General features: G+C 37.9%; 1 protein-coding gene across 3 annotated transcripts in view; it reads left to right on the forward strand.

The window, feature by feature from the left end:
- The window catches only part of SNX27 (sorting nexin family member 27), an 87,058-nt gene that overhangs the window by 44,566 nt on the left and 17,429 nt on the right, over positions 1-25,063 (forward strand). For all 3 annotated transcript variants that reach the window (XM_025367004.1, XM_025366993.1, XM_025367014.1), the window contains exons 4-7: positions 1,944-2,008; positions 3,278-3,382; positions 6,665-6,743; positions 9,146-9,309. In XM_025367004.1, coding sequence (XP_025222789.1) covers positions 1,944-2,008; positions 3,278-3,382; positions 6,665-6,743; positions 9,146-9,309 — 413 coding nt within the window. The remainder of the gene's footprint in view (positions 1-1,943; positions 2,009-3,277; positions 3,383-6,664; positions 6,744-9,145; positions 9,310-25,063) is intronic.

The following is a 25,063-nucleotide window of genomic DNA, read 5'->3' on the forward strand; positions in this document are numbered from 1 at the left end:
CAGCCTCTGCCTCCCAAAGTACTGGGATTACATGGACCTTTATTTTTAGGGTTATATTATCTGCCAGCAAACACATATAGACTCAGCAATATGCTGAATTGATTTGGGAACTAAGTGGGCAATATTAAGACATTTTTAATATTTAAGACATTTTTTATTAAAATGACTCTTGGCTTACTGGTGTATCCTACCTGAAAACTTTATTCATTTTACAGGTATTCATAGATAGGTTTGCTGAGTTGTAGGTAATCTAGAGTGCCCTTGTTCTAAGCAGGCTAAACGTAGATACTAATACTTCGGTATTGAATTTTTTGGTTTTTTTTTGTTTTGAGACAGAATCTCGCTCTGTTGCCCAGGCTAGAGTGCAGTGGCATGATCTTGGCTCACTGCAACCTCTGCCTTCCAGGTTCAAGCAGTTCTCCTGCCTCGGCCTCCCAAGTAGCTGGGACTACAGAAGCGCACTACCATGCCCAGCTAATTTTTGTATTTTTAGTAGAGACGGGGTTTCCCCATGTTGGCCAAGCTGGTCTCGAACTCCTAACCTCAGGCGATCTGCCCACCTTGGCCTCCCAAAGTACTGGGATTACAGGCATGAACCACTGCACCTGGCCCTGTATTGAAATGTACTTGTTATCTCAGCGCCTCCAAATGATACATCAGGAGTCTGTGGATGTGGATGGTGAAACATTTGTCTAGAGGCATGAACCACTGCACCTGGCCCTGTATTGAAATGTACTTGTTATCTCAGCGCCTCCAAATGATACATCAGGAGTCTGTGGATGTGGATGGTGAAACATTTGTCTAGAGGCGTGAGCCACTGCACCTGGCCCTGTATTGAAATGTGCTTGTTATCTCGGTGCCTCCAAATGATACGTCAGGAGTCTGTGGATGTGGATGGTGAAACATTTGTCTAGAAAGGCAGGGAAATGACACAGATATCTTCAATAAGAAACTCATCTTGTGGCTCAGGGAAGAGACCTTTCCTTGCTACATTATAGAGTTACATTATTTGGTAGCTGTTCAGTAGGTTTTTCACTAAAATACTAGTTTATAGAATAATAGTCTTACATGATATTTAGTCATTCTGTTTCCTTGTAACTAACTGACCTAGTTGAATCTTTTAAAAACTTTTGTAGGGAGCCTTAGTCATGAAGAGAAACCATTTTCCCCATAGAAGGTAATGGAACTTCCTTACCTGTTTTTAGCTTTTTCTAACAGGGACTGGCCTCTCTGAACAAAGCCCTTGGGAAATGAGAAAGGGTACAATTTTTAAAAATCAAATGAAGTAAAGTCACCAGTTTAATTTACCATTCTCATGAGAGTGTCAGGAAATTAACTTTCTTAAATTTAGAGGATTAGCTACCTACCTTACCTGCCTGCTTGCTTTCCTATCCCACCCATCCCCAGCCAGCTTTTTTTTTTTTTTTTGGTTGTTGTTTTGAAGCTAAAGTCAGTAAGGTGAAATGATATGAATTCTTAATTACCTACCCTAGTTTTCCCAAAATGGCTTTTAATTTTTGTGGTTCTCTAACTGGCCTGTTTTTAGGCCAAATAAATATTTTTCCTTTAGTATTTCAATTTTATATTTAGTTTATTCCTAATTAATCTTCCCTTACCACTGCCTCTTTACCCCATGTTCTGTTGTTCTAGCTTGTTAATAGGTCACACAAGACTGCAAAGTTATATTTACTGAACTTTTATTTCTCTTTTCTGGTTATGTTTAATATTTTTAGCGAGCTACATCTTTATATTTTCTATTATTTCTTTGTTCTGATCATATTTAGATGAATGTTTGTCATGCCTTAAAATCTTGTATGCTGGGCATGGTGTGCTGCCTCATTATTGCCTGCTATTGATGATTTAAACTTAAACTTTGATATGTCTTTGACTTTATATTCTTGATTTTAAGGCCTTATGCCGGATTTTATCTTTATTTTCTACAGTGTGTTCAATACGAGTAATTGGTGAGAGTGACATCATGCAGGAATTCCTATCAGAATCCGATGAGGTAGGTGAATATCTCCTTTAGTGATTGTTTTCCTCTTGGCTCCTTGTGGGGGAAAATAAGTTAAAGGTATTGATTATGGGTTAAATTTCCATAAGCTCTCCAAAGGACTCTGTTTTTTCTACTTCCATTTTATATGTATCCTACTTATCTACCCTTTAAGACCTAGGTCCACTTTCTCTTTGAAGTGCCAAGTCCACTTTCTCTTTGAAGCCATCCCTGATGAGTTTTCATCAATTTTTCATTCCACCAAAAGCTTTTGCAATTAGTTCCATTCAATGATCACTTGTTGCTGTCTCATTCTCTAATTTTTGTACATGTAATCAGATTATCGCTTTATATTTTTAGCTTACAAGAGTGTGAGCAACCTGTAGGTAAGAGCTAAATCTTGACCATCTTTTTATTCCTAGTTCCTTACCACAGCGTCAAGCATGTTGTAGGTGCTTAATAAATAATAATTGAATAGAAGAGAGAATATTTAATGCTAATATAGTAGTGTGTTATCCACTACTTATTTTATATGCATATGCCTTGTTTTCCCAACTAGATTATAAATTTCTTATAGGCAAGGGCTTATAATAAAGCAATGCTTATGATTGTTTTAGGCAATGAATAGTACTTTTTAAAAAGTGGTACTTTTTTAAAAGGTCAAAAATTACAAGGTTAGAGGAATGTGTTAATCATCAAAAGCAGTGTGTTAATCATCAAAAGCAGTAAGAGGAGAGTAAGAATTGTTTACCTTTTGCTAGAATAAAATTGGGCATCAGGCTAACTTTGAAAGGAAAAATGGATGAGACTCAGGTATCCATTTTTTCTTTTAACAATCTCCTAGTTATTTCAGGGTTCAGAAAGAAACTTAGTATATCTCTTGATCCAGTCTGTATGCCTGACCATTAATACCAGAGAATGTACATCAAAACTACTGCTTTCAGTTATCTTCTCCTCTCATTTGTGAATTCTGAATGGGGAGACGGAAGTGAATCAAAAATCTCATCTGTGTTTGACCTAGACTGTTTCACGCAAGTTTCCTGTTTTGAAATGTGAACACGTTGGCTTCAACATGTTTCTTTCCTTCCTGCTTATCTTAAAGGTTAACTTCCGCTGCAGCCCTGAAGTCAGCTTTAAGACTTGTAAATGTATTGACTTTTTTCCCGTTTTCATTGGAACTCACTTACTCTCTACCACGTTTTAGGTTGTTGTCTAGCTAGCTTGTTACAGGGAGAGTGAAGATATACTGGGCCATAAATTCTTTCTCTATGTCTTTTCCCCCAGAACTACAATGGTGTGTCTGACGTAGAGCTGAGAGTAGCATTACCAGATGGAACAACGGTTACAGTCAGGGTTAAAAAGAACAGTACTACAGACCAAGTATATCAGGTAAATTAAATGAACACGTAGACTTGACATTGGATGATGTGAAGCTAAGGAAGATAGATTAAATGAGTCAATAAAGTGCTTAGGGTGTCTGGCACATAATCAGTTTATTAAATGTTAGCTACTATTATTATTATTAATGTGAAAGTACTTTGCCCTCCCTTAAAAGAAAGGTACGGTAAATATCCCAGGTTGTAGTAGTTGTGATTAACCCCTCCTTTTTTTTGGAGATGGAGTGTTGCTCTGTCACCCAGGCTGGAGTGCAGTGGTGTGATCTCGGCTCACTGCAACCTCTGCCTCCTGGGTTCAAGCAATTCTCCTGCCTCAGCCTCCTGAGTAGCTGGGACTACAGGCGCCTACCACCATGCCCGGCTAATTTTTGTATTTTCAGTAGAGACATGGTCTCACCATGTTGGCCAGGATGGTCTTGAACTCCTGACCTCGTGAGCCGCCCTCCTCGGCGTCCCAAAGTGCTGGGATTATAGCAACCCCTCCTTTTTTGATTGTAAAAAAACTATAACACACATGAAAACAGAATAGTATAATAAATCTCCATATAGTAATCATTTATATTTAATAATTATCAAGATTTTGCCACATTTGCCTTATGTATATCTTTTTTCTTTTCCTTTAAGTACTTAAAAGCAAATCCCATGTTATTGGACCTGTGTGTACTTTAGTATGCATCTTCTTACAAAACCACAGTGCCATTATCAAACCTTAAAAATTAGCACTATTGCCTTGGTATTGCCTAATAACTACTCCATAGTCACAATTTTCCAATTGTCTAAAAATGATTTTTTACATTTGGTTTGTTAAAATCTGAATCTAAACAAGGTCCTTAGATCACATTTGATTTTTATGTTTGTTTTAGTATAGGACAGTCCCCACTGCTCCCCATTTTTTTTTCATGCCATTGTTTTGTTGCAGAAATGGGTCAGTGCCTTGTGGAATGACCTGCATTCTGAATGTGTCTGTTTGTTTTCTGGTGATGTCATTTAATATGTCCTTCTGTGTCTCTGTATTTTCTATACATGGAAGTTTGCTCTAGATGCTCAATTAGATTCAGATTCTGCTTTTTTGATAAAACTTCATAATTGGTCCTGTATACTTTATATTGCTTCTCAACAACAAGTACACAATACTGGGTTATCCCATTTTAGTGGTACTAAGGTTAACCAGTAGGTTTAGGTGGTGAAATCTGATCTTTTCATTGTAAAATTCACCACTGATCTTTCATCAAATGAATCTATCCATTGATGATTATTGTCTTAACCAGTGATTTCATTAAAGGTTACAAAGTGCTGATTTTCTAATACTCATTTCTTCACACCACTTAGCTAGAATTCTTCTGAAAATAACTTTTCCTTGTCAACTAATGCTACTAATTATCTCAAAATAGATGATTTCCCACAGTTTGTGGGAAAGACAGGATACGTATTTAAGCCTTTCCTTTGCTGATTTTCAGAGTAAATATATAATTATATATAAGTATAATTATGTGTTAATAATATATAAGGTATGTTACATATTAAATAATATATACTTTATAATTATATAATATATTAAATAATATATATAATTCATTATGAAATAGTATATATTATATATAATAATTTATATAATGGTTTTTAGATTCAATGTGATTTAATCAATAGCATATATTATCTTTTTGATGCTCAGATTGTTCCATCTTTGGCCAGTGAAAGCTCCTTCATGTCTGCTCCTTTATGCTTTTGATGCAACCTAATATTTTTATGATAGCATCCTTGCTTTTTGGTACAATAAGATGTCCTGGCCTCATCTTTGTATATTTCTTACCCTAGATATCTAGAATAGGCCATTTCCCCAAGGAGTCCTATTCTTTTAGTGAGAAACTGTCTTTAGAGATCATAATCTGCGTGCTGGGTGTAATCATTGCCTGTATATGCCTTTTCATTGGCCTTTAATCCTAACTTGATCAGAATTTTCAGGGAGACAAGCAGGTTTCTGGGTACTAATGCTTACATTTCTCTTTTGTAGCAAACATTAAAAAATCTATCCCCCAAACATTTATTCGTCCACTGTATTTTATGGCAAAGGATATATGCAGGATCTCAGGCATTTATGAAATTATACAATGGTAGAGAATTTCAAGAAAAGTACTATTTTTACAGCTTGCTGATCTTTTTGTTTTGTTTTGATTGCTTTTTTCCAGTGTTCCTCTAGCAAGGTTTAGGTTTTTTACACTTTCCTCCCAACCCTGTTACTGAGACTTCTAGCTATAAACTATTTTCTAAACCTTGAAAGCCTTTTAGTTTCTATCCAGTGCAGTGTAGAATGATAATTTAGAATACTTATAATGTCTAGTTCCTCTATCACATCATGGATGGACCTAGGCCTCATGTGTGAGCAGATAGGAGAAGAAGGGATATAATCACATTTGGCTTACTGAGATACTAATAATCAACAGTTTTATCTTTGTTTTATCAACAAAACAACGGCATGAAAAAGAAGTACCTTACTTATATTGAGGTTGATCTTGAAAAGAAATTTTGTTACTACTAGTTTATATTTTGTTGTTGTTTGTATGTAATTGTCATTTATTTGCACACAGTTTTCCAATTTCTCTTTTATTTGTCATGTTAGGACCTGAGTTCCTAGAGAGAATGAGTGATTCTTGTTTAATATGCCTCTATTGTCCCAGTATTTTGCTATTTTTTGTAGATATTAGATGGTAATTCTTAGGAAATGGAGGTGCCTAATGATCCCAGCATGAGACATGGGTCATGTAAAAAGTAAATAAAAAAGTTTTGTTTAGCCAGAATATAATTGACAAACAATATTTTATGCTCTAGAATCAAATGTGTAGTTTTTTTGTGTTAATGTATTAAATGTAGGCTGAATGTGTGAAACTGGATATTTAATCATTTATTTTCTTTTTAAGATCTGTGCTATTAAGTACATTTCTTGTAAGTGGTGTTAAAAAAAGAAGTTGTTTTAGAGAGGGAAGCTGATATTTAAGGACAGAATATTGTCAGCTTACACTGGAAGGGAGAAACTCATATTCTTAGCTGTTGGGGCAGATACAGGTGTTTTTTCCCTTTTCTTTCATATGTATGTATGCGTGCATGCATGTACACATACATACAAAGAAGGATAGTTATGGACCATTAATGCAATTTTTGTGAGGCCAAGATGGCAGAACCTCTCCCCTTTCCCTCCTCCGCAGGCATACACCTGCCTTTTCCTACAGCATTGTCTGACTTAATTTTCTTGAAACCAATCTATCCTGTTTAACCTTAGGCTATTGCAGCAAAGGTTGGCATGGACAGTACGACAGTGAATTACTTTGCCTTATTTGAAGTGATCAATCACTCCTTTGGTGAGTACCAGTGGCTGATACTAGTTTTGTTTTCTAATACTGTCAGAAAGAAACTATTCACCTAGAGAAGAGCTTGAAGACAAGGGGAGATCCCACTCATTAGAACTGTCTCTAACAAGCAGACCAAGCATATCCCATTAAACTTAGGTCATAAGGATGTCTGATCACTGTTGATTCTTTTTCCTCTTTTGTAAGTATAGGTTACAACCAGCAGTGAATTGGAAGATACTTTCATGAGGTTCTTTTAAATGTGAGGTTCAAAATTCATATATTCCAATGAAACAGGCTTAAAAAGATGGGATGTTCTATTTAGCCACATGTTGTTTTAGTGTACTTTAGGATTTTTGTAAAGATTCTTGGCCGGGCGCGGTGGCTCAAGCCTGTAATCCCAGCACTTTGGGAGGCCGAGGCGGGTGGATCACAAGGTCAGGAGATCGAGACTATCCTGGCTAACATGGTGAAACCCCGTCTCTACTAAAAATACAAAAAACTAGCCGGGCGCGGTAGCGGGCGCCTGTAGTCCCAGCTACTTGGGAGGCTGAGGCGGGAGAATGGCGTGAACCCGGAGGGCGGAGCTTGCAGTGAGCCGAGATTGCGCCACTGCACTCCAGCCTGGGAGACACAGTGAGACTCCGTCTCAAAAAAAAAAAAAAAAAAAAGATTCTTAAGAGTAGCTTTCTGTTTTTAGAAGTTAGAAAGATATATATTGGTTAAAAGCCTTGTTTTAATGCATACGTTTAAGCTTCTGTGTGAATCAATTTCCTCTTCCAAGGAGGTTTTATTGCATGGTGATAGGAAATTTATATTTTATTTTACAAAAGCTAGGGATGGTGGTCACATTGGTTGCACTGAGACTACAGAGGGGAGAGAGTCTGAGGGCTTGCTCTAAATGACATAGATTTCCTACAGTTTATGGGTCTCTTCGTATCATATAGATTTATACAGGGCTAAGGCCAGAATAGATACAGATAATATTGGTTGATCAGGTCTTCCTTATCCCAGAAAGGGGGAGAGTTTGGTAGATTTAGGTTGCCTTGCTATCTCAGGTCCAGGTAGAATAACTTTGATTCCCCTAAAGCAGCCATCTCCCTAATATTTTTTTTCTTCCCAACTCACAGCAATGTAACTAGACAGATGTAAATTATGTTACAAAGGATTACTGAGGTACCAAGATATCTGGATTCTAACCTTGTTTTTTGTCTAAGCTTTAGTTTCACTTTCTATAAAATGGAAAGTATTAAATCTATCTTTTGTAGTGTTACAAAGCCAAGTAAACATCGAGAGAGGAAGTAATCTCAGCAATTTGGGAGGCTGAGGCAGGAGGATTGCTTGAGCCCAGGAGTTTGAGACCAGCCTGGGGGACATAGTGAGACTGCCATCTCTAAAAAAATTTAAAAATTAGCCAAGCATGGTGACACATGCAGGTGGTCCAAGCTGGGAGGCTGAGGTAGGAGGATCAGTTGAGCCTAGGAGGTTAAGGCTGCAGTGAGCTATGATTGTGCCTGGGCAACAGAGTGACACCCTGTCTCAAAAAAAAAAAAAAAAAAACCGGCAATTTAGAAATTAAAAGTGGTAGTTTTTTTTATCGTGCTTGGGTGGCTGTTAGAAAGAGGAAGTATAACATTACTCAGAAGACACTTTTCAGTTTGAGGAATACTGCAGGATTTTTGGAGGTAGGCTGGAAAAAACCTTTTGGCGTTAATAAAAGCAGTTCATTGAGAATTACCACATGAGAGACTCTGAATGCACCAGAGTTGGGTAAGAGGAGAGGCTTGCTTTAAAGATGTTTAGTGGACATGAGCTGTAACTAGCTAATGGATTAGATATTTTAACTAAATTTGGAGTTGGTGCTGTTTGCAGAGTTGTCATGTTAACTGATCTGTGTCTTAGTACATTTTTGTGTTGCTATAAAGGAATACCTAAGGCTGGGTAATTTGTAAAGAAAAAAGGTCTAATTGTCTCATGATTCTGCTGATTTTCAGCTGATATCCACCAAACATCTTTAAGACTGGGTTCAAGAATGGGCATCTGGTGAGGTCCTCAGGCTATTTTCTTCCACTCATGGTGTATGTAGAGATCACATTAGGCCCCACCTCTAACATTGGGGATCAAATTTCAACATGAATTTTGTGGGGGACAAATATCCAAACCACAGCACTTGTCATTCAAGTGATAGGTTTCTGTCAGCTTGAGATTTGACTGGCCATGGTCATAGCTAGAAAGGATATTTGGCTGGACAGATATGGCTGTTTTGTGCTCCCAAGGCAGAACTCCTTAATGGATTTGAGATGATGTTCTGGTTAATGATAACATAGCATTCTTGATCTGCCTTACATAGTTTGTATTAGGGAAATTTCTTCTATCTTTTCACTCTAGCTTTCTGTGTTTTGTCTTTCCTTTAGTACGTAAATTGGCACCGAATGAGTTTCCTCACAAACTCTACATTCAGAATTATACATCAGCTGTGCCAGGCACCTGCTTGACCATTCGAAAGTGGCTTTTTACAACAGAAGAAGAAATCCTCTTAAATGACAATGACCTTGCTGTTACCTACTTCTTTCATCAGGTAGGTGAATTGATCTTGAAAGGCGCAATTTCTTTTTATGTTTGAATATAGTTGGTATTTTGCCAATTCCCTGTGACTCCTTAGGTAAGCTGCTTTGCTCCTGGGTCTGAATTACATTCGTAAAATGTTCTCTCCCATTTCACAAAAGATAAATACGTAAGTTTTAGAAGTAAAGATATCCTGGAGTTTAAAAATACATATTTTAAAAATATATATTCTAATATTTTTAAGCAACAGAAAATGAGCATTGTGGCTGTGTACCTGTTCAAAAATTTTCCACCAATATTATACATACATAGAGTTTAAAGCATCAGATAGTTCTACACAGTTTATTGTGAAAAACAGTAGTTGCCCCTACTTATTTTCATCTCCCCCCATAGGCAACCACCTTCCCTTCTTTTAGCTTTGTTTTTTATTGGTTTGTTTGTTTGTTTTTGGTATTTACTTCTATGTCTCCATTATAACTTGGTTATATTGCTTCTACTTAATTTTTCAGATTCCAGTAGCATCTCTTAATTTCCCACTATTGAAGATGAGACACCAGCTGTCTTTCCTCCTCCATTCCTACCATATACCCATACCTTTTTCATCTCTCCCATCCCCTTAATATAATCAAATTATAATATTTGTTAGGTCAATATTCAGTGTTTACAATATTATGACTCTGTAAATGGTGAAATTTACAACAGAGCCATATAATAATTACTGTCTTTACTTTTCACTTTCTTTACAACATTTTATTTTTCCACAGCTAATTATTGCCCTCCTTTTTCATTTGCTTAATTTTCCGTGTACTTATGATTAATTTAGCTCCATACTCTTCACCAGTTGTCTAAATCTCCTCTAAAGACATTCAGTTCAGACCCATCAGGTAGTTCATGAATTTCCACTTTCTGAAGAAATCTCTTGTTGAGCCTCTTCCTCTACCCCTGTGTGAAGTGGCGGCTCTGTACTCTGGTGCACAGCTGGCCTTCTGGGATTGCCCTTCACCACCACCATCTCCTGTTTCCAGTGTTAGAGTACATTGTTAGAGTATTTTGTTTTGCTTTACTCCCATATTTTTGTAGAATACACTTTCAGAGCTGTTCCTCTTTTTATATATGTAATTTTTTATTTTTAATTTTTGTGGGTACATGGTAGGTGTATATATTTTTGGGGTACATGAGATATTTTGATATAGGCATGTGGTGTGTAATAATCACATCATGGAAAATGGGGTATCCATCCCCTCAAACATTTATCTTTTGTGTTACAAATAATCCATTTATACTCTTTTAGTAATTTTAAAATGTACAATTAAATTATTATTGACTATAGTCACCCTGTTGTGCTGTCAAACACTAGGCCTTATTCATTAATTCTGCCTATTTTTTGTACCCATTAACCATCCCCGACTCTCCCCCAATTCCCCACTACCCTTCCCAGAGTCTGGTAACTATCCTGCTCTGTCTCCATGGGTTCAATTGTTTTTAGTTTTACAGTTCACAAATAATTGAGAACATGTGATGTTTGTCTTTCTGTGCCTGGCTTATTTCACTTAACGTAGTGACCTCCACTTCCATCCATGTTATTGCAAATGACTGACTCTCATTCTTTTTTTATGGCTGAATAGTACTCCATTGTGTATAAGTACCACATTTTCTTTATCCATTCATTCATTGATGGATGCTTAGGTTGCTTCTAAATCTTGACTTGTGAACAGTGCTGCAGCAAACATGGGAATGTGGGTATCTCTTCAAAATACTGATTTCCCTTTTTTTGGGTATATACGCAGCAGTGGGATTGCTGGATTGTATGATGGTTCTATTTTTAGTTTTCTGAGGAACCTCCAAACTGTTCTCTGAGTGGTTGTACTAATTGACATTCCCACCAACAGTAAACAAGGGTTCCCTTTTCTCCATATCCTTGCCAGTATTTGTTACTGCCTCTCTTTTGGATATAAGCCATTTTAACTAGGGTGAGATGGTATCTCATTGTTGTTTTTATGTGCATTTCTTTTTTTTCCTGTTGAGTTGTTTGAGCTCCTTATATATTCTGATTATTAATCCCTTGTCAGATGAGTAGTTTGCAAATATTTTCACCCATTCTGTGGGTTGCTTTTTCACTTTGTTGATTGTTTTCTTTGCTGTGCAGCTTTTTAGCTTGACATGATCCCATTTGTCCATTTTTGCTTTGGTTGACTGTGCTTGTGGGGTATTAAGAAATCTTTGCCCAGACTGATGTCATGGAGAGTTTCCCCAATTTTTTCTTGTAGTAGTTTCATAGCTAGAGGATTTAGATTTAATTATTGAATCTATTTTGATGTGATTTTTGTATATGGCAAGAGTTAGGGGGCTAGTTTCATTCTTTTGTACACAGATGTCCAGTTTTCCCAGCACCATTTATTGAAGAGACTGTCTTTTCCCCAGTACATGTTCTTGGCACCTGTGTCGAAAATGAGTTAACTGTAGGTATGTGAATTTGTTTCTCAGTTCTTTATTGTGTTCCATCGGTCTGTGTGTCTGCTTTTATGCCACTACCGTGCTTTTTTTTAACTATAAAAAAAGTAAAAAAAAAGTTTTTGTTACTATAGTTCTGTAGTATAACTTGAAGTCAGGTAATACGATTCCTCCAGTGTTGTTCTTTTTTTTTTTTTCGAGAGACAGGGTCTCGCTTTGTCACCTAGACTGGAGTGCAGTGGCATGATCACAGCTCACTGAAGCCTCGACCTCCTAGGCACAGGCTATCCTCCTGCCTCAGCCTCCCCACTAGCTGGGGCTGTAGGCCCATGCCACCATGCCCCACTGATTTTTTAAGTTTTTTTTTAGAGGCAGGGGGTCTTGCTGTGTTGCCCAGGCTGGCTTGAACTCCTGGGCTCAAGATCCTCCTGCCTTAGCCTCCTAAATTGCTGGGTTACAGATGTGTGCCACCATAGCCCACCCAGTTTTCTTCTTTTTCTTAGGATATCTTTGGCTATTCTGGGTCTTTGGTGGTTCCGTATAAATTTAAGGATAGTTTTTTTTTTCTATTTCTGTGAAGAATGTCGTTGGTATTTTGATAGGGGTTGCATTGAATCTGTGGATTGCTTTGGGTAGTGTGGACATTTTAACAATATTTATTCTTCCAATCCATGAACATGGAATACTTTTACCATTTGTTGGTGTCCTCTCTTCACCTTTCTTTCATAGTGTTTTAATTTCTTTTTCAGATTGTTCACTGTTGGCATATAGAAATGCTACTGATTCTTGTTGTTGATTTTGTATCCTACAACTTTACTGAATTTATTTATCAATTCTAATAGTTTTTCAGTGGAGTCTTTAGGTTTTTCCAAGTATAAGATTGTATCATATGCAAACAAGGATAATTTGACTTCCTTTCCAATTTGGATGCCCTTTATAACTTTGTCTTGTCTGATTGCTCTAGCTGGGACTTCTAGTACTATGTTGAATAACAGTGGTGAAAGTGGGCATCCTTGTTGTGTTCCAGGTCTTAGAGGAAAGGCTTTCAGTTTCTCCCCATTCAGGATGATAGTAGCTGTGGGTCTGTCGTATATAGCTTTTATTATGTTGAGGTTTCTCCTATACCCAGTTTTTTGAGGAGTTTTTATTATGAAGGGATGTTGAGTTTTATCAAATGCTTTTTCAGCGTGAATTGAAATGATCATATGATTTTTGTCCTTTACTCTGTTGATGTGGTGTGTCACATTGATTGGTGTTTTTGAACCATCCTTACATTCCCAAGGATATATCTTGCTCATGATGATTTTTTAAATGTATTGTTGAATTCAGTTTGCTAATATCTTGTTGAGGATTTCTATATTAATATTCATCAGGGATATTGGTCTGTAGTTTTCTTTTTTGATATGTCTTTGGTTTTGGTATAAAGGTGATACTGGCCTCATAGAATGAGTTTAGTAGAAGTATTCCCTCCTTCTCTCTTTTTTTGAAATAGTTTGTGTAGAATTGGTATTAATCCTTCATTAAATGTCTGATAGAATTTAGCAGTGAAGCCGTTGGGTTCTGGGCTTTCCTTTACTGGAGACCATTATGGCTTCCATCTTGTTACTTGTTATTAGTGTGTTTGGGTTTTGGATTTCTTCATGGTTCAATCTTTGTAGGTTGTATATGTCTAGGAATTTATCCATTTCTTTTAGATTTTACAATTTATTGGCATATAGTTAATCATAGTAGCCACAAATGATCCTTTGGATTTCTTAAGTATCAGTTGTAATGTCTCCTTTTTCATCTCTGATTTTATTTGGATCTTCTTTTTTTTTTTTTTTAATCTGGCTAAAGGTTTTTCTGTTTAACTTTTCAAAAAAACCAACTTTTTGTTTCATTTCTCTTTTTTTGTATTTTTAAATTTCAATTTAATTTATTTCTGCTCTAATCTTTATTATTTATTTTCTTCTACTGATTGGTTTTGGTTTGCTCTTGCTTTTCTATTGCTCTAAGATGCATTGTTTGAAATTTTTCTTCTTTTTTTGATGTAGGCATTTATAACTATAAAATTCCTTCTTAGTTGTGCTTTTGCTGTATCCCATATGGCATGTTATGTTTTCATGATCATTTATTTCAATAAATTTTTAAATTTCCTTCTCAATTTCTCCATTGACCCACTGGTCTTTCAGGAGTATATTGTTTAATTTCCATGTATTTGAATAGTTTCCAAAATTCATCATTTTTGATTTCTGATTTTATTCCATTGTAGTCAGATACTTGGTATTATTGTAATATCACTATGGTCAGATACTTGATCATATTGATACTATTTGATATTAATAATACTTGATATTATTCATTTTTTAAAAATGTTTTAAGACTTGTTTTGTGACCTAACATATGGTCTGTTCTTGAGAATGATCCATGTGCTGAGGAAAAGAATGATCCATGTGCTGAGGAAAAGAATGTGTGTTCTGCAGTCATTGGATGAAGTTTTCTGTAAATATGTATTAGATCCATTTGGTCTATAATGCCGATTAAGTCCAGTGTATCTTGGTTGATTTTCTGTCTGGAAGATCTGTCCAGTGCTGAAGGTTAGGTGTTCAGGTCTCCAGCTATCATTGTGTTAGAGTCTGTCTCTCTCTTTAACTGTAATAATATTTGCTTTAGATACTAAATATATATCAGGGTGCTCCAGTGTTGGGTGCACATATATTTAATATTGTTACATCCTCTTGCTGAATTGACCCTTTTATCATTATATAGTGACCTTCTTTGTCTTGTCCTATATTTTTGTCTTAAAATCTATTTTGTCTGATATAAGTATAGCTACTTCTGCTCTGTTTTAGTTTCCATTGTCATGGAGTATCTTTTTCCATCCGTTTATTTTCCATCTATGTGTGTCTTTATAGGTGAAGTATGTTTCTTGTAGACAACAGATCAATGGTTCTTGTTTTTTATTTATTCAGCCACTGTGTGTCTGTTGATTGATGTTTAGTCCATTTGCATTCAGTGTTACTATTGATAAGTAAGGCCTTACTCTTGCTATTTTGTTACTTGTTTTATGGTTGTTTTGTGATCATCTTTTCCTTCTTTCCTTCTTTCCTGTCTTCCTTTTAGTGAAGGTGATTTTCTGTGGTGATATGATTTAGTTTCTTACTTTTTTTGTGTGTGTGTATTTGTTGTATGTTTGTCGGTTTGGGTTTACAAGGCTTGCAAATACTCTTGTAATCTGTTATTTTAACCTGATAACAACACTGTTTGTATAAACAAACAAGCAAGCAAAAAGAAAACTAATAAAGGCTCCATGCCTTAAATATATTACCCCACTTTTTCACTTTTTGTTGTTACTATTTATACCTTATTGTACTATGTCTTGAAAAGTTGTTGTAGTTATTACTTTTGATTGGTTCATCATTTAGTCTTTCTACTTAAGATGAGTAGTTTACATACCATAGTTATAGTGTTATGATATTTTGTGTTTTTCTGTGTATTTAATATTACCATACCTTCAGATGATTTCTTATTGCTCATTAACATCATTTTCTTTCTGATTGAAGTACTCCTTTTAGCATTTCTTGTAGGACAGGTCTGGTGTTGATGAAATCCCTCAGCTATTGTTTGTCTTGGAAAGTTTATTTCTGTTTCATGTTTGAAGGATAATTTAGCTGGATATACTTATTGTAGAGTAAAATGTTTTTTTTCCTTCATCACTTTAAATATGTTATGCCACTCTTTTCTGGCCTGTAAGGTTTCCACTGAAAGTCTGCTGCCAGATGTATTGGAGCTCCATTGTATATTGTTTCTGTTCTCTTGCTGCTTTTACAATCTTTTCTTTATCCTTGACCTTTGGGAGTTTGATGATTAAATGCCTTGACGTAGTCTTCTTTGGGTTAAATCTGCTTGGTGTTCTATAACCTTTTTGTACTTGGATATTGATGTCTTTCTCTAGATTTGGGAAGTTCTCTGTTATTACCCCTTTGAATAAACTTTCTATACCTATCTCTTTCTCTGCCTCCTCTTTAAGGCCAATAACTCTTAGATTTGCCCTTTTGAGGCTATTTTCTAGATTCTGTAGGCCTCCTTCATTTTTTTTTAAAATTATTTTTTCTTTTGTCTCCTTCATGTATTATTATTATTTTTTTTTTTGAGACAGAGTTTCACTATTGTTGCCCAGGCTGATGCAATGGTGCGATCTTGGCTTACTGCAACCTCTGCCTCCCGGGTTCAGGCAATTCTCCTGCCTCATCCTCCTGAGTAGCTGAGATTACAGGTGCACGCCACCACACACAGCTCATTTTGTATTTTTAGTAGAGATGGGGTTTTGCTATGTTTATCAGGCTGGTCTCGAACTCCTGACCTCCGGTGATCCACCCGCCTCGGCCTCCCAAAGTGCTAGGATTACAGGCGTGAGCTACCACGCCCAGCCTCCTCCATGTGTTTTCAAATAGCCGTCTTCAAGCTCACTAATTCTTTCTCCTGCTTGATCAATTCTGCTATTAAAAGACTCTGATGATGCATGCATTCTTCAGTATGCCAATTGCATTTTTCAGCTCTAGAATTTCTGCTTGATTCTTTTTAATTATTTCAATCTCTCTCTCTCTCTTTTTTTTTTTTTTTGAGACAGAGTCTGGCTCTGTCGCCCAGGCTGGAGTGCAGTTGCGCAATCTTGGCTCACTGCATCTTTGTTGAATTTATCTGATAGAATTCTGAATTCCTTGTCTGTGTTACCTAGAATTTCTTTGAGTTTCCTCAAAACAGCTATTTTGAATTCTGTTTGAAAGGTCACATATCTCTTTTTCAACAGGATTGGTCCCTGGTGCCTTATTTAGTTCTTTTGGTGAGGACATGTTTTCCCGGATTGTCTTGATACTTGCAGATGTTTGTCTGTGTCTGGGCATTGAAGAGTTAGGTACTTATTGTAGTCTGGGCTTGTTCATACCTGTCCTTCTTGGGGAGGCTTTCCAGATATTTGAAAGGACTTGGGTCTTGTGATCTAAGCTATATCTGCTTTAGGAAGTACCCCAAGCCCAATAATGCTGTGGTTCTTGCAGACTCTTAGAGGTACTGCCTTGTTGTCTTGGACAAGATCCAGAATTCTCTGGATTACCAGGCAGAGACTCTTATTCTCTTCTCTTACTTTTTCCCAAACAAATGTAGTATTTTCTGTGTTGAGCTGTCTGGAGCTGGGGCTGGGGGTACACAAGCACCCCCATAACCACTACCACTGGGACTTTGCTAGGTCAGACCTGAAGCCAGCACAGCACTGAGTCTTGCCTAAGGCCTGCTGTAGCTACTCCCTGGCTACTGCCTATGTTTGCTGAAGGTTCTGGGCTTCTACAATCAATCAGCAGGTGGCAAAGCCAGCGAGGCCTATGTCCTAAACTTCAGGGTGGTGAGTTCCCTCAGACCCTGGGAGGGTCCAGAGTGCCATCTGGGAGCCAGGGACTACAGTCAAAAACCTTAGAAGTCTACGTGGTATTTTACTGTTCTAGAGCTGAGCGGGCATTCACGCCACAAGACACAGTCCTTCCCACTCTTCTCTCTTCTTTTCAAAGGCAGAGAAGCCTCACCCCATGGACACTGCCACCTCAGGCCCATGGGGAGTACTGCCAGACTCCTGCCAATGTTCTCTTAAGACCCAAGGACTCTTCAGTCAGCTTGTGGTGAATGCTGCCTGGCCTGGAACTCACCCTTCAGGGTAGTGGGCTCCCCTTTGGCCCAGGGCAAGTCCAGAAATGCCATCTAAGAACCAAGTCCTCTAAGAGCTTTGTGAGAAGAGGGTACATGGGAAGACAACATTTAAAAATCTTGAATGCCTGGAAATGCCATTATTCTACACTCACACTTGGTTAATGTCACATTTATGTATAGAACACTAGGTTGAAAATGATTTAACTCCAGAAATTTTAAAGAATTATGTTCCACCAACAGGTGTGATGGCTCATGCCTGTAGTCTCAGCACTTGGTGGGAAGATCACTTGAGCCCAGGAGTTCGAGACCAGCCTGAGCAACATGGCGAGGCTTTGTCTCTACAAAAACTTTAAAATTTAGCCAGACATGGTAGTGTGCACCTGAAGTCCTAACTGCTCAGGAGGCTGAGGTGGGAGGATCACCTGAGCTCAGGAGTTTGAGGCTGCAGTGAGCTGTGATCACACCACTACACTGTAGCCAGGGAGACAGAGTGAGACCTTATCTTAAGGGGGGAAAAAAAAAGCCATCTTATTTCTGTACCATTTTATGTGACCTTTTTTTTCTTTCCAGAAACTGAGGTCTTTTTGTCTCCATGGGTATCAAATTTCGCAATCATGTGCCTTGCTGTGGATCTATTTTCATTTATTATGTTGGGCTCTCTGTGGGAAATTTGTGTTTCTGATCTGGCAAATTTTCTTGAATTATTAAATTGACAGTTTGTTCTCTCATTTTCTGTTCTCTCTTTTTGGCATTCCTATTATTCTGATACACAGTTTTTTGGTCTGCCCCGTAATCATCTTATCTTCTCTCATATTTTTAATTTCTTTATCTTCTTGCTCTATTTCCTTTTTTTTTTTTTTTTTTTTTGAGATGGAGTCTCACTCTGTCGCCCAGGCTGGAGTGCAGTGGCCGCATCTCAGCTCACTGCAAGCTCCGCCTCCTGGGTCTACGCCATTCTCCTGCCTCAGCCTCCCGAGTAGCTGGGACTACAGGCGCCCGCCACCTCGCCCGGCTAGTTTTTTTTTTGTATTTTTTAGTAGAGACGGGGTTTCACCGTATTAGCCAGGCTGGTCTCGATCTCCTGACCTTGTGATCCGCCCGTCTCGGCCTCCCAAAGTGCTGGGATTACAGGCTTGAGCCACCGCGCCCGGCCGTCTATTTCCTAAATAACTTACTCAGGTTTCTCTTCTAGCCCTCTTACGTTTTTTTTTTAAACATATGCCAGTTTTTGTGTGGGGGGGTGATGGGGGTGGTTTTGAGACGAAGTCTCTCTCTTTCACCCAGGCTGGAGTGCAGTGGTGCGATCTTGGCTCACTGCAACCTCTGCCTCCGGGTTCAAGCAATTCTCCTGCCTCAACCTCCCAAGTATGTAGGATTACAGGCACATGCTGCCACACCCAGCTAATTTTTTTGGATTTTAGTAGAGACAGGATTTCACTGTGTTGCCCAGGCTGGACTCGATCTCCTGAGCTCAGACAATCCACCTGCCTCGGCCTTCCAAAATGCTGGGATTACAGGTGTGAGCCACTGTGCCTGGCCTATATTTTTAATTTCTAAAGGTTTTCTTTTGTTCTCTGAATATCCTTTTTTATATATAGTATTCTGTTCTTTTGTGGTTGTAGTATTTTTTTCTTGACTTTCTGAAGATATTAAAAATAATATACTTTTTTAGGCCAGGTGTGGTGGCTCACGCCTGTAATCCCAGCACTTTGGGAGGCTGAGGCAGATCACCTGAGGTCAAGAGTTTGGGACCAGCCTGGCCAACATGGTGAAACCCTGTTACTACTAAAAATATAAAAATTAGCTGGGTGTGATGATGGACACCTGTAATCCCAGCCACTCAGGAGGGTGAGACAGGAGAATTGCTTGAACCCAGGAGGCAGAGGCTGCAGTGAGCCGAGATCATGCCACTGTACTCCAGCCTGGGTGACAGAGTGAGACTGTCTCCAAAAAAAAAATTAATACACTTTTTTTAATTTTGAAATTATCTTTTTCCTCCCTCTATTGCTTGCTTATTTGTTTTGGTCTCTGTTGTACATGTTAGAAGTGTTCCTCTAATAGAGATGTCTGCTCAAATTTAAGACTGAGACACTGCACAGCTGATTGGGAACTCAGCATGTGAGTATATCTTATTGACTATGACACAATCATGGCTCACCGTAGCCTCGACCTCCTGGGCTCAGGTGATCCTCCCACCTCAGCCTCCTGAGTGGTTGGGACTACAGGTGTGCACACCATGCCCAGCTAATTTTTGTACTTTTTGTAGACATGGGATTTTTCCATGTTGCCCAAGTTGGTCTGGAACTCCTGAGCTCAAACAACCTTCTCTCCTCAGCCTCCCAAAGTGCTGGGATTACAGGCATGAGCTATCATACCTAGCCAAATCACTAATCTTCTACTGGCATTGAAGAGGGCAGTCATCTGGTTCCAGGGAATAAAGGAGAGGATCTCAGAATTTGATTCTTTTTTTTTTTTTTTTTTTTTTTTTTAAGGCAAAGTCTTGCTTTGTCGCCAGGCTGGAGTGCAGTGGCACGATCTTGGCTCACTGCAACCTCTGCCTCCCGAGTTCAAGCAATTCTCCTGCCTCAGCCTCCTGAGTAGCTGAGATTACAGGCGCACGCCACCACGTCCGGCTAATTTTTGTATTTTTTAGTAGAGACGGGGGTTTCACCATGTTGGCCAGAATGGTCTCGATCTCTTGACCTCGTGATCTACCCGCCTTGGCCTCCCAAAGTGCTGGGATTACAGGCATGAGCCACCACGCCCAGCTAATTTTTGTATTTTTTACTAGAGACGGGGGTTTCACCATGTTGGCCAGGATGGTCTCGATCTCTCGACCTCGTGATCTGCCCGCCTTGGCCTCCCAAAGTGCTGGGATTACAGGCATGAGCCACCGTGCCCAGCATTGATTGTTTCTTAAATAGACTTTTGGTCAGTCCTCCTTATTTTAGCCACATCCTACCACCTCTCCTAGATGGCCACCTGGTGCTACCAATTCTTCAGTCTTTTGGGAGTTTTTTGATATAAATTTGAGTGATTCTCTACTTTCCCTACTACTAGGTAGGGAATCCATTTTTTTTTTCAGGTTTTGTAAGTTACTACTTATATATCCGTGTTCCAGATTACAAAATTTTGTTCCGATTGTTTCTCCTTGATCTCCTGGGTTTATTCCTTTACTGAAATTTTAGTAGGGTTTTAGGAGGAAGTAAGAGTTGATAGTTGTTTTTAATCTGCCATCCCTAATTGGAAGCCCTCTTTTAGGAACTTTTCCTACAAGTGTTTACATGCATATTTGGCTTTAGATCTTTATATGGATGTATAATTTTTACATAGTTATAATTCTAATACAGATACAACCTTTTTCTTTTCTTTTTTCCTTTCTCATACAGTTTTTTATATATCATTTATGACTGAGTTAATATAGTATATGTTGTTTAGACGTTCCCTCTTATTTGTTCCAGAGTTTTTTTGTTTTGTTTTGTTTTGTTTTGAGATGAGCTCTCTCTATGTTGCTGGGGCTGGCTTGGGACTCCCGGGCTCCAGCAATCCTCCCACCTCTGCTTCTCAAGTAGAGTGCCTGGGCTACATGTGTGCCTGGCTAGTGCCAGGGTGTTTTTTCAGTGTGTGATTATAAATGATGCTGTGATTAACTCTTGTAATATCACTTTTTCCTCCTTCCTTCCTTCCTTCCTTCCTTCCTTCCTTCCTTCCTTCCTTCCTTCCTTCCTTCCTTCCTTCCTTCCTTCCTTCCTTCCTTCCTTTTCTTTTCTTTCTTCTTTTTTTTTGTTTATAGGATCTCATTCTGTCACCCAGGCTGGAGTGCAATGGTGTGATCATAGATCACTGCATCCTCTACCTCTTGGGCTCAGGTGATCCTGCCACCTCAGCCTCCCAAGTAGCTAGAACTACAGGTGCTCACCACCATGTCCAGCTAATTTTTACTTTTTTAAAAAAATAGAGACAGGATCTTGCAATGTTGCCCAGGCTGGTCTTGAACTCCTGGGCTTAGGCAGTCCTCCCAAAGTGTTAGGATTACTGGTGTGAGCCACTGTGCCCGGACATATTTTTCTTTTGAATACAAGCTGTTTATTGATTGTGTTTTTGTAACTTGCTGTACAAAAATTGCTGTATTTTTTTAAACTTTATGTCTTTGTCATTTTAATAGATATTTACTCTGTTCCATTGTTTTTCTTTTTATCTTAGTGCTATTAATTTTTTTTTTTTTTTTTTTTTTTAGACAGAGTCTGGCTCTATTGCCGAGGCTGGACTGCAGTGGCATAGTCTCGGCTCACTGCAACCTCTGCCTCCTGGACTCAAGTGATCCTCCCACCTCAGTCTCCTGAGTAGCTGGGACTACAGGCATGCATCACCACACCCAGCTAATTTTTGTATTTTTTGTACAGACAGGGTTTTGCCATGTCAGCCAGGCTCATCTCAAACCCCTGGGCTCAAGTGATCTGCCCGCCTCTGCCTCCTAAAGTGCTGAGATTACAGGTGTGAGCCACCATGCCCGGCCAGGATTTTTGTTTTAGAGAAGAAGTTTTAACATTTTGTATAACAGTGTTTATCTATCTTTTCCATTGTGATTTCTACTAATATTTTCTTTCCGCAATATAAGAGGACTATAGCACACTTATAGTTAGTGTGCTTTTGTCACAATATTTTATTTTTAATATGTAATGCTTTAATTTACCCAAGGTTTATTGTGGTGTGTAGTATGAATGGTTGGTCTAAGTTAAATTTTCTTGGTATTACTATCCACATAGCACATCAGGATACATTAAATGATTCATTTCTAATATATTATACTTAACTTGTCTTTCGTTAAATTTGTATCTGTCTCTGTGTGTGTGTGTATATATATATATGGCCTATGTTTAGCATCTCTCTGCTCTTAATCTGTGTTTCTATTTTTGACTCAGTATTCCCTTTTGATTGTTTCTGTATAATACATTTTAATATCTGATAAGGCTAAGCCTTCCGTTTTTGAAAGGCTTGATATTCTTTCCCATTTTATGTTTTCAAATAATTTTTAACCTATTTCATAACACTTTATAAAGTATCCTATTACTATTCCAACTGGAATTTTGTTAAATTTATAGTTTACTGAAGAAGAATCACCATTTTAATTAAATGTTGTATTATAATAATAGATGCATAAAGTATCTATTTTATTCAACTTGACTTTTGTTTCCTCAAAAAAAGTTACATAGTTTTATGTTTTACCAGTGCCCCCATTAAAGTAATCACCAAGTATTTTATATTTTTATTGCTATTATGAATGGAATATTTTTTCTTTGTATTTTTGGAATAGAAAAATCTTTAGCTAGGAGTCAGAATATCTGGTTCAAGTATTTTTGCATAATATTGCTGAGATCTAGTTTCTTATCTGTTAAAGGGGAACAGTGGTGTGTCTCATAGGTGGGTTTATTTTATTTTAAATGTATTTTTTATTTAAAAAATTAAGAAGGAGTCTCACTATGTTGCCCAGGCTGGTCTTGCGTTCCTGGCTTCAAGCAATCCTCCCGCCTTGATCTCCCAAAGCACTGAGATTACAGGCATAACCACCACATCTGGCCATTTTTTTTTAGTGCTTATCAAAATTTGAGGGCAGAGCATGTGAAATTGCTTTTTAAATTATAAAACTAGAAGACAAAAATATTTAAGTATATAGAAAAGTTATTGTTTTTGGAGCAGTATCTTATATCCAGCAACTTTTCTGAACTTTCCTATTGCCTCACATGATTTCTAAACAGCTTTATTGAGGTATAGTTTACATACAATAAACTGTACATATTTAAAGTATACAATTTGATAGTTTTTAAAATTTCTAAGCCATTTTTAAGTGTATAGTTCAATAGTGTTAAGTATATTCACAATGTTGTATAACGGATCTCCAGAACTCTGTTTTTTTAAAGAAGGGGACAGAATCTCAGTCTGCCACCCAGGCTGGAGTGCAGTGCTGTGATCATAGCTGACTATAATCTTGAACTCCTGACCTCAAACGATCCTCCTACCTCAGCCTCCCAAAATGTTGGGATTACAGGCGTGAACCACTGCTCCTGGCCCAGAGCTCTTTTAATCTTGCAAAAGGTTAAAACTGAAACTCTGTACCCATCAAACAACTCCCTGTTTTCCCCTCCCCCTTGGCAACTACCATTCTGCTTTTTATTTCTATGAATTTGACTACTTGAGATATTTAATGTAAGTGTAACCATACACTATTTGCCTTTGTAATAACTGGCTTATTTCACTGAACATAATGTCCTCAAGTTTCATACGTGTTGTGGTAGTATACGACAGGGTTTCCTTCCTTTTTAAGGCTGAATAATATTATGTTGTATGTATATACCACATTTAATTTATCCATTGATCCATGGACAGTTGGGTTTCTTTCATTTCTTGGTTATTGTGAATAACGCTGCTATAAACATGGGTGTGCAGATATCTTATTGAGATCCTTCTTTCAGTATACCCAGATGTGGGATTACTGAATCATATGGCAATTTTATTTTCAACTTTTTGAGGAACTGCTATACTGTTTTCCATAGTGACTGCACCATCTCAAATGACTTATTTTTTTGTTTTGAGTCTTGCTGTGTCTCCCAGGCTGGAGTGTAGTGGGATGATCTCGGCTCACTACAACCTGTGCCTCCTGGGTTCCAGTGACTCTTATGCCTCAGCCTTCTGAGTAGCTGGGACTACAGTTGTGTACCACCAAGCCCAGCTAATTTTTGTATTTTTAGTAGAGATGGAGTTCCACCATGTTGCCCAGTCTGGTCTCAAACTCCTGGCCTCAAATTATCCACCCTGCTTGGCCTCCAAAATGCTGGGATTACAGGCATGAGTCACCGCACCTGGCCACAAACACCGTGCCTGGCGGCTCTTTTTTGATGGACTAAGTAAACAACTGTATCTTTTGAAAAGTATATTAAATTTCTCTTAATTTCAATTATTTTTGTATCATATTTTGATGGTAGGAATATTTAATGAATTTCACAGTTCTAAGATGTTATCAATTATAAGATGCACCATTATTTTATGTATTGATAAGAAAGAGGTTAAACTGATACATCATTGATTATAAGATACATCCCAAGTTCAGAAATGTTAAAATATGAAATAATGTATTCATTTAAATTGATGAGATATTATATGTTAGATGCTAATGAAAATAATGAGCCTTTTCCTTAAAAAATTAATAAGGTAGAAATTAATCATTCATATTTAAATGCAGGCTAAACCTGGCAAATTGTACGCACATTTAAGCTGCTGTTTCCTGAAAGCTCACAAAAGTAGCAGTAGTGGAATTTTAAAAGGCATAAACTTGCAAGGACAAAGAGAACAAGGGAGGATACCACAGCAGATGACAATTATTGACAGTTTTTAGAAAATGAATGTGTAAGTAAAAGGATTTTGGTATTTGGTTATTGTAGAAGAAAAATTGGTGATAGGTACATGGGAAGTTACAAACAAAAACACGAGGCATATAACCTCAGGAAATAAAAAATTATGCAAGAGGCCGGGCGCGGTGGCTCAAGCCTGTAATCCCAGCACTTTGGGAGGCCGAGACGGGCGGATCACGAGGTCAGGAGATCGAGACCATCCTGGCTAACACGGTGAAACCCCGTCTCTACTAA

The sequence above is a fragment of the Theropithecus gelada genome, chromosome 1 (assembly GCF_003255815.1).
Source record: "Theropithecus gelada isolate Dixy chromosome 1, Tgel_1.0, whole genome shotgun sequence".
Classification (NCBI taxonomy): Eukaryota; Metazoa; Chordata; class Mammalia; order Primates; family Cercopithecidae; genus Theropithecus; species Theropithecus gelada.